The 10,755-nt window shown below is 36.2% G+C and overlaps 2 protein-coding genes across 6 annotated transcripts in view; one reads left to right on the forward strand and one right to left on the reverse strand.

Moving 5' to 3' along the window:
• nsmce1 (NSE1 homolog, SMC5-SMC6 complex component) overlaps nucleotides 1-5,241 on the forward strand; it is a 10,094-nt gene extending 4,853 nt beyond the window's left edge. For 4 of the 5 annotated variants that reach the window (XM_031727398.2, XM_039613034.1, XM_031727399.2 and 1 more), the window contains 7 exons: nucleotides 612-731; nucleotides 1,678-1,799; nucleotides 1,942-2,019; nucleotides 2,598-2,744; nucleotides 3,476-3,592; nucleotides 4,732-4,858; nucleotides 5,110-5,144. In XM_031727398.2, coding sequence (XP_031583258.1) covers nucleotides 612-731; nucleotides 1,678-1,799; nucleotides 1,942-2,019; nucleotides 2,598-2,744; nucleotides 3,476-3,592; nucleotides 4,732-4,858; nucleotides 5,110-5,144 — 746 coding nt within the window. Of the gene's footprint in view, nucleotides 1-611; nucleotides 732-1,677; nucleotides 1,800-1,941; nucleotides 2,020-2,597; nucleotides 2,745-3,475; nucleotides 3,593-4,731; nucleotides 4,859-5,109 lie in introns of all 5 variants that reach the window. The other variant, XM_039613033.1, reaches the window with a different exon arrangement.
• A 989-nt stretch (nucleotides 5,242-6,230) lies between these two features.
• Nucleotides 6,231-7,223, reverse strand: LOC116310573 (trace amine-associated receptor 13c-like). Its single transcript, XM_031727418.1, has one exon. The coding sequence runs from the start codon at nucleotides 7,221-7,223 to the stop codon at nucleotides 6,231-6,233; it is 993 nt and encodes a 330-aa protein (XP_031583278.1).
• Between the last annotated feature and the right edge of the window lie 3,532 nt (nucleotides 7,224-10,755).

Consider the following 10,755-nt stretch of genomic DNA (forward strand, 5'->3'; position numbering starts at 1 on the left):
AACTTGCTAGTTGAATAAAAGTAACTTTAAGTCATATGAATAATTATGGGCTAACTATATATATATATATATATATATATATATATATATATATATATATATATATATATATATATATATATATATATATATATATATATATATATATATATATATATATATATATATATATATATATATATATATATATATATATATATATATATATATATATATATATATATATATATATATATATATATATATATATATATATATATATATATATATCTATATATATACATACATGTGTGTATAGATATATATATATCTATATATATACATACATGTGTATATATATATATATATATACATGTGTATATATATATACATACATGTGTATATATATATATATATATGTATATATATATATACATGTGTATATATATATATACATGTGTGTATATATATATATATATACATGTGTGTATATATATATATATATATACATGTGTGTATATATATATATATACATGTATGTATATATGTGTATGTATATGTATATGTATATATGTGTGTGCATATGTTTATATATATGTATATATAAGACTACCTGTGCTCTGTACCCACAGACATGTCACGACAGATGGGAGAAAGCCATCGAAGGTTTCTTCAGACCATGATGGTCAGTGGTGTCATTGATGAGCAAGCGGCAAAGGCTCTTTATCAGTACTGCTGTGAAACGCACCACAGTAAGTACATGTCTATACATGTGAACAGCAATTGATTGAAAAATTCAGAATGCACCTCATAGTGTATCTGGAGACCAGTGTAAAGTAGGGGAACAAAAATCAGTATCACCCCCTTATTAATTATTAATAAAAAAAATTATTATTTTCTTACACTAAGAGACTGTTACTATTGATTTACTGGTACACAAAAAAGCAAACTCATTACACTTGAAGGCAGTGTTACAAGACGCCTTGTACCAAATTTAGCTACTAACTCATTTCTGTCTGTAGGCCCTGTGCAGGTATATAAAATATTAAATAGGTTGTAAAATACAAATCTGGGATACAAGTACAATAAGATGATGGTATATATGTTCCAATTAAAATCCTTCAGCCCAACCCTCCCAAAACATATAAATGGTAAATGGCCTGTATTTGTATAGCGCTTTCTAGTCCCTAAGGACCCCAAAGCACTTTACACAACCTGTCATCCACCCATTCACACACTGGTGATGGCAAGCTACATTGTAGCCACAGCCACCCTGGGGCGCACTGACAGAGATGAGGCTGCCGGACACTGGCGCCACCGGGCCCTCTGACCACCACCAGTAGGCAACAGGTGAAGTGTCTTGCCCAAGGACACAACAACCAAGACTGTCCAAGCCGGGGCTCGAACCGGCAACCTTCCGATTACAAGGCGAACTCCCAACTCTTGAGCCACGATCGCCCCTGAGACAGCATATTTTTATGTATATACACTAGGGCTGTGCCATATCATATTGTCCATTGTCCATTATATCATCAGAAATATTGTCACAATTTGCCTTTAAAGTTTGTGATATAATTTTGAGATCATATCACCAACCTTTAATGTGCACATTATGACACCAGAACCAGAATACGTCTTGTTTTGTTTTGCTTTGGTAGGAGACTAACAAACATTGTTGTTCTTGTTTTTTTTCTGCAGCACAGTATGCACCTGACAAGCTGGAAGATTTTATTGATACTATCAACTCAAGACTGCAGCCAATGTTCATGCAGATTAGGAAAGGGATGTCTGAAGATAACGGTCTGCAGTACTACGCCTTGGTTAGTGATTTAATGTTTGTATTGGGTCTGCCTTGTCAGGCTGTTGTTTAGTATGTGTCCAAGCTGCAAAGACTTTTCATGTTTTGGGATCATGTCAAAGGAAATAGATTAATAGTTAAAGTTTGTCTTTGATCCCATCCAGGTGAACATGGCTGAAACTGACATCACCAGAATGTCGTCAGATTATGCCGACAATGAACTTGAGCTGTTCAGGAAAACGGTGAGTTAAATTCACAGTAAAACAATATGTTATAGATGCTTCCACTGTAATTTTTTGTATTTGTGTGGGGTTTTTTTTAAGGCTCTGGTGGTATATTTGTGTGAAACACTGAAATAACATAACTTGTAGTTTGCAGTTCGGTGTAACAGTCTAATCAGTGACATCCATAAACAGTGGTCAACATTAATTTTTAGTTTAAAAGATCATGTAGGAAGTCATGAATAGATTACCACACACAGATTTGTGTGTGACTGTGGCTCTTGAGGTAGGACGTCAACCATTTAGAAGACTGGGGTGGTGATTCCTGTCCACATGTTAGTTTCTGTGGGCAAGAGTATTGAACCCCAAATTTTGGTGTGTGTGTTAGGGTTAGAAAGTCATTAACCCTGTGAAGCCCAAACCATGAAAATTCAAAATTTTGGAAAATGGAGTGTTTAGAAAGAAGTTTTGTATCAAATTTGCTACATCAGGAATTCCTAAATATATCATGTTAAAGACACAGAAGAAACGGTATGAATGGGTGAATGTGGCTTGAAATAAAACTAATGTTGTGATCAACTTGAATCGTGCTCATTCAGATGGACCTCATCGTGTGCTCTGAGAATGGCAAGGCTTCCTCTACTGATATTCTGAACAGCACAGATTCCATGACCACCAGAAAGATGAAGAAGAGCGAAACGGAGCACCTATTGAGCCGATTAGTGCACGACAAATGGCTCAGTGAGGTAAAATACACCGTCTCTAGTAGGATTTCACAATTCTGATTATTTATTTACTACAAACTACTTCCTCTTTTTTGTGAACGGATTATTAAATTGATTTTAGTTCTTCCTATTAACCATATTTAAAATGGGACTGCAGCAGGAAAAGGTCATACAGTTTATTAAGGTCAAACACAATGACTCTATTTATGTTTATCATTCCCATACTGCTCCCTTTATTAATAAGGCATAGTATAGAATATCATTAATTATGGTTTTCAGTTTTTAAAAAAAAGGATTAACAAATAAAATGACATTTATTTAGACAATCCTTCTCATTTACGGCTTACAAAACAAGATTTCTTGATTTCAATGATGACACAAATACAATAATAATAATAATAATAATAACAATAATAATAAAATTTAGGGTAGGTGTTTCAGTATGCTAGTATCATTTTAACTTCAAAACATACATGAGCGTTAGGTCCTTCTATTTAAAATAAATATTTTTGTTTGTAGTTGTGCAGTATTTACAATATTTTGTGCAGAAACACTCACATTGAGGCTTCTGGCAATACTAAGTCTTCTATTTCTGTTAATCAGTGTTCAGTGCAAAACTTCACAGTGTAGCAGTTAGTGGAAAAGTGCAATGAAATCAAAGCCTATAATGTCAAATATATACATATATAACTCACCACTTGTTCGTTTTTTTTTTCTGTAAGTGTGTAATTGCGTGCTGCTTGTTACCCTAGAAACGGGGTGAATACACCTTGTCCACCCGGTGTATCATAGAGATGGAGCCATATATTCGCACAATGTATCAAGACCATGTCAAAGTGTGCCACATCTGTCGTAACATCGCTTTCCAGGTAAATGTTTCCCTTTTTTCCACTTAGTAATATCAACCTCGTACCCACTTGAATTTAGGCACTGAGAGAGAGTTGAAGTAAATATCATCTGTAATGTTGACTGCCTACCGTTTTGGACACAACTGCTTAATAAAGCATATCTAATCAGCCATCCACATTGCAGAAACTCATAAAAACATGGTGTGCTGAAACCCCAAGTGTCAGCTGGAGAAGGACGGGGATTGAGGTCTCTTTAAATGTGGCATTGTTGGTTTGAATATTTCAGAAATGGCTGATCTAATGGGATTTTCACATATAACATTTTTTAAGAGTTTATAGAGAATGGTCAGGGAAAGAAGAAAGCCATCCTGGGAGTGCTAACTGATTGACGTTGTCTTGTTGATGCCAGAGCTCAAAGAATAATGTCAGAATGGTTTGAGCTGATAGAAACAGTAATACAGTCAGCCAGTAATTATAACCATGTTATAAATATGAGCATCTCTGACTGCACAACATGTAGGATAGGTTGGCCACAGCAGCAGAAAACCATTGTACTCCAGAACAATGTAAGTTTGGAAAAACATTGTCTGGTCTGATGAGTTTCAGATGATAGGAACATAATTTGAGATTAAAAGCATAAAAGCATTGCTCCACCCTGCCTTGTGGGTGGTAGGCACATGAGTGGAGTACACTTTAGGCCTCTTAGTGTAATCCGAGCACCATTTAAACACCACAGCCTGTTGAATCATGTTGTTGACTGTATTCCTCCTTTAATGGCAAGTGTTTTAATTGGCTAATGGCCATTTTTGACCGAATAACACACCACAAAGAGCATAAGACCGGTTTCTTTACTGTACTAATGAGTTCACAGTATTTAAGTGGCCTCTACCACACCAGAACCCAGGAGCAGTAGAAATAGAGACTAGCATAATGAAGATGCAGCCCACATAAGTGAATCATCTGGGGTCAGCATGTACCAAAGTCTTTGAGGAATGTTTTCAATTGAGAAGCATCTAAGATAAAGGATAGTCCAACCTGATATGTGTTAAATGTATCCAAAAAATGACCAGTTACTGTAATGCGTCACCAGCATTATTTGTTTGCTTACAGTATTTGATCTGAATGATTTTTTTTTTTTTTTGTCTCTCTTGTTTTTTCAGTGCCAAATTTGTGAGAATCCTACTTGTGGCATAAAAATACACAACCCATGTGTGGCCAGATACTTCAAAGGCAAATCGGAGCCACGTTGTCCTTCTTGTGATGACTTCTGGCCACATGAAATCCCCGGTATATGTTCTTTATTCTCACATGCTGCTTCTGAACAAGTTAGACCTCCAATAATTAGAGACTCCTAAACTTTGGTGCACATTTGATCGTGAATGTGATTGAACTGTGAATGATAAAAATAGAAATGAGTGCAAAAAAGAAATAAGGTTTTCTGTGTGATTGCCGTTTTATAATTCATTTAAACATATATTTAAATGCAAGGTGAATAGAACAACATAACAAACTCGTGTTCTTTGTTCTTTTTATTACAGAAGTGAAACGTCCTCATTCACAGTCCAGGAGATGAAAGCTTCATCGTTAGTTTTTCTTAATGGTTTGTTAATATAATATAAATGTCTTTATTGTTTTTGCTTTTATACATAAAAAATAAAAGATTGTTTCAATATTGTAGTATTTGTATTGCATTTTAGAAATATCTACCCCCCACAAAAAAAAAAAACTTTCAAACAAAACAAGTTTCTCATTGTGAACACTTTTTTTCTTTTTTTCTGTCTACATATTCACATTTTCTGTTCCACTAGAAGATAAGTTAAGAGCATAGTGTCATTCTAAGACATATAAGATTTATATGAGACAATAACGGCCCATCTTAACTAACATGTGACGGAGATTTGAAAATTAGTTTTGCTGTACAACATACATGAGTATCTGATTTGCTGACAATAATGACATAAATCCATCTTAAAATGTGGCTCACTGTGTTCACAATCAGAAAGAAACAGTTTTCACTGCTCAGTGGCTCCTCAGTGGTTGAGAGGAAATTAAGGCCATGTCTTTCTTTCAAACCTTTATCAACTTTCCTAAAACCCCTTTTTAAGTCTGTAGCATACAAACTGTTAAACTTAAGGATGTAAGAAGCAACAATAACCGTTGTTACTTTATCTTGTCCCCAACAAATTACATAATGCGTTTCAGTAATGATTTTTAATTTAAATGTTTCATCACGATCTCATGTGTGTTTTTTAAGTGCTCCTTTAAATTTTGGAGCAGTGGACAATATGGCAAGAAATATAAAAAATACACAAAGAAATGAAGCAGAAATTTGAATAAAAGTAATGTAATAAGGAGCAGAGTACTTAAAAATATAAACAGAATAAATACAAGTCCTGTAGTAAAAAGCCTGAAAGATTTCCTGAATCATTATAATTATTGTTGTTATTTCATGCAGTAAGGAGGCTTATCTGTCCCAGTTCTGACAGGATAAAATACTTGTTAGAGACAGTGGGTCATATGAAATAAGACTTTCTGACAGATGGTCTTTGATTCACTGAATAAGTCTATAATTAAAAACCATCATGCTACTGCCACATATAATATTCGGCAGTTTCATTCTCTCATACAAACTGATTTGTTTCAGGATAAATTTGCTATTTTAAAGTATATTTGCCTGAGAGGAGCCCTTTTCTAGTATCTTCAGGGAGACAATGAACCAGATAGCTTTTCTAAACCACGGGTAGAACAAAGCATATATCAGTGGATTCAGACAAGAATTGAAGTACAGCATCCAGGAAACAATAGCCCAAGAAGAAGCACTGTTTGAAATGTCCTGCCCTGCAAGAGAGGGATAGTAATACGGACAGAAACTCAGCAAAAACACAAATATCACAACACCAAGAGTCCTGGCTGCCTTTTTCTCTGATTTCTTTGCGGTAATTCTTACTGCAGCAGCTGCAGCAGCTGTAATATGAGACCGCATGGCATGAGCCTGAGACACCGCTACAACAAATACTCTCATGTACAGAATGATAATGACTGAGCAAGGGCCGATGAAAGTAAAGACAAGGTCAATGGCTCCAGAGACATAGTTAATCACCACCAAACACTGACCGTGACAGGTGTTATGCCTGTCTGGCTGCCTGAGATGCTCCTTTAAGATCAGCCCGTTGTAGAGGAGCGAACAAGCCCAGCACAGAGTCACAGACAGCTCCGCTCTGCTGTGAGTGATTTTTGTGGGGTACTGCAGAGGATAACAAATAGCTACGTAGCGATCAATTGATATGAGCACCATGTTGCCCACAGAGGCTGAGGTGAGAGTGAAGCCGATAATGTAAGACAAAGCACACATGAGATCTCCCAGCAGCCAGCAGGTTTCTATAAACCGCATTGTTTCCACCGGCATCACAAGCAGCCCGACCAAGAGGTCTGAGATAGCAAGAGAGAGCAGGAGGACATTGGTGGGCATGTGAAGCTGCCTGAAATGAGAGATGGATATGATAACCAGCACATTCAGAGCTACAGTTAGCACAGAGATGGACAAGAACAGTGTATAGAGGAGGACAGCCTCAGGCTGAGGACGTGTTAAACCCCTGCAAGACAAATTCGCAAGCTCAGGGTAGCAGAGTTCAGTTCTGTCCTGGCTGTCCATCATCCAGTATAAAGAAAGGATGACCTGCTGAGGTCAAGCAACCTGCTGACCCTGTGAGACATTGTACAGCTTATTTATCTCTGATGACACTCCCCCCTTCCAACTCCCAAGTCAGCCTTTTCATCACTGTCTGCTAAGTAGTCCCCTGTCCCCCCCCGATTCTCTCCTACTGTTCTCTCCCCCCTCTCTCTTCTTCCTCCTCGTCCATACTCATCTCTTGTTTTTTTCCACCTTGCTCCTTTTCGTCTCTCTCTCCCCTTTCATCACCCATTTGTATGATGCAAGATTCAAGTTTCTAAGTTCTGTGAAGTAGTTTCAAAGCAGATTAAAGTTTTACACTTTACAACATTAAAGCCAAAGTGTTCATAAATCAGCAGTCACATCCTTCATTGCTTACAGATGTGTCTGTTTTGACAGTGTTTGACGTTGTGAGACCTGAGCTCCTGCTTAAGATGCATTTGACATTTTTTCCAAGTATTTCAGATTAATCAAAAAGCAAGCATCATCTTTAAATAGAAAATCATTACTTTGTTACTTAATTGTTCCATACTACAAAAGGATATCCTCATATGCAGACATTGGGTTATTATTTACAGCTTAACACAATAAAGTCAACATTATTTAATAAATTAAAAACATTTTAGTGACCAGACAACTAGATTTATCCCTCCATGAATTTCATAGGGTTTTTACCAAGTCACTATTATCTATTTCTAGGTTATCAGTGTAAGCATATTGGCAACACTGACCTTGGTTACACGTTTGTACAACAGGTTATATTTCCTCGAGTTGAATTTCTTCTACTGAAGTGGTTTTTAGATTAAACTCAAGTGTCTGTGATCTAGTCATCAGAGCCTTGTGAATTTGCTGTTATTTATTTATTATTGGGAGAGAAGATATTTCGTAGCATGTCAGAATAAGAAGGAGCTCTCCTTTCTTGAATTGGAAACTTTGCAGAAACAGAATCACGCAGCAACAGCAAATGAGCACAAACACACCTCAAAGTTACACAAGAACTGCATGAAGAGCAAAGATGGCTAATTGCTGACTTTTGTGGACTTTTCCTTGCAGCACCTGACCTTAGCTACACTGAACAGCTCAAACTGGGTTGCCAGATTTTCCACAAAGTCTTGGAATCCTGTCTGCACCACTTCATATTTGGAGCAGACCCAAAACAAAGATGCCCTCACATTTTTGAGATACTAATAATTTTAATTTGTATTTTTTTTTTTTTTTAAAGTTCTATGAAAGCTGATGGCCTTTGTTGTATTTTTTGCTTTATAATTCACTCAGTATTTTCAATGGCTGCCTGGTCTGGACTGCAGACAGGCCAGATTAGCACTAGGACTCTTTTTTTTTCCCACTGAGACATGCTGTAGTGTTTCTGGATCTTGTTTATATCTGTTTTTTTTTTCTTTGAATCGTAAAGTTTTACAAGGTTTTTCTATAGAAACACATCTGGGTTTAATGCAGTGCTGCCCGAGGGCTTGAAGATGAGTGCCATTCGATACTGTTTTTGGGCCTCATCTCGATTGGATTCATTTAACAATATTATGTACTGTAGATATGAAATTCCCATGTCCCTACCTGGATGGTATTATTATTATTAAGATAGACTGCAGAAGCCCCAACTTTTGTTTCTTTGTCTCTTTATTTAGGCAGGGAACCTTACAACATGAGCCTTATAGAAACTTATCTGTATTAGTTTTGTTAGGAAAAGGTCAGTTTACTTCAGCCCTGTGGTTGTATGTCTGTATGTGGTTGTAGGCCTCAGTAACTGTTCAAATAGATATTTTACAAATAAGCCATCCATTAATAAAACCACAAAACTAAGAGTAAAGATAGCTGGATTTGATTTTTGGTCTTCTGTATACTGGCACACTGTGACACTGTCATAACTGAATGGGATAAATGAATGATACAAAGCCATTATTAGTCTGTGGAGTGAAATATGCTATTATAATATCAGAATGTAAAGTAATAATGTATTTTTTATGTCTATCATATTATGTATTACATTAGTTCCCATTTAATCACTTATTTGACTCCTTAATTCAGGTACTGTGCATTCATGTGACATTTGGTTGCATCATGTGTTTTTGTTAAAGTTTGTTTATTAACACCTTTGCCTTAAATTCACTTGAGGTTTAATGTGATATCAGACATGACTACGAGGTGTAAACTTGTCCCTCTGGCACACAACACACCCGACAACTTTGACGTGTGTTTTTCTTTGTTGGAGCCGATGAGGAAACAATGGCTTGTGTCTCATACATAAAGGGAAAAATACAGTTTCATGTACTTTTGATACTCTCCTAGTACTAATTTCTAAAATATGTCTAACGTCGTATCAAATACTTAAATTAAATAACTTACCATATTGAACCTTTCACTGCTGCAGACTCGTTTATTTTTTGTAGCCATCATAGTTTACAGTGAAAGTGCATTTATGGATGTTTAAGCAAGATTCTTGTCACAGGTTGTTTTCATTACTATTTTAGTGTTTACATACACTGACACTTCTATTATTGCATTTCTTCTCTGTCTAATACATCCTTTAAATACATAATCCTTTAAAGAAAGTCTGTCTTAAAAGACAGATGAGAAAAACAATGTTTTCTTATTATGCACCTTGGACATGGAATAAATTATAGAACCTAGATTTAAACATCTATCTATTGGTCAATTTGAAAGCATCATAAGGAATGCAGTGAAAGAGTGAATGTTTTTCTTGAGAAACCACAAATGCTTAATATTATGGTTATGTGTGTATAGTGTATTATGTTGTACATCTTATATTTTAGGGCAGCATGGTGGTGCAGTGGTTAGCACTGTTGCCTCACAGGACAATGCTCCTAAGTTTAAATCCAGGGCCTTTCTGTGTAGATGTTCTCCCTCTGTTTGCGTGGGTTCTCTGCAGATTCTCTCTGGTTCCTCCGGGTTCCTCCCACAGTCCAAAGACATGCAGTTAGTGGGGATAGGTTAACTGGTGGTTTTGCCCATAGGTATAAATGTGAGCGTGAATGATGGTTTTCTGTCTCTCTGTGATGGCCCTGCATCAGCCTGGTGACCTGTCCAGGTTGTCTCGCCCTATGGTAGCTGGGATAGGCTCCTGCCGGGGGTGTCAGCAGCTAAATCGCTTTAACATACCATTAAAAATGTCATGTTATGCTAATTATGGGGTTACAGGACTTTTAAAGAGCTTTGCAGGGGACAAGAGATTAGAAAGAATCTACTGACCTGGTTCATTTTTGAGTTGATCAATGAGCTGTCCCTGTAAATTAAAATAAATTAAAAGCACACATTTTGGGGGATAAATTTACGCTAAGTTTCATGTTTTCAGTAAACATGATTAGACATTAAACATGTGCCTTATATGACTGTTTTAAAGCACACTGAGTGACTGCATATGGTTTTAAGAACTCTCAATAAAGTTGTGCTTTGCCTAACAGCACCAAGCCTTTGCTTAGAAATGATTAATTTGCTGTTACAGCTTTTATGAATTTTCCACATCTGCATGAAAACTGAAAAT

Source organism: Oreochromis aureus, linkage group 6 (genome assembly GCF_013358895.1).
Source record: "Oreochromis aureus strain Israel breed Guangdong linkage group 6, ZZ_aureus, whole genome shotgun sequence".
NCBI lineage: Eukaryota > Metazoa > Chordata > Actinopteri > Cichliformes > Cichlidae > Oreochromis > Oreochromis aureus.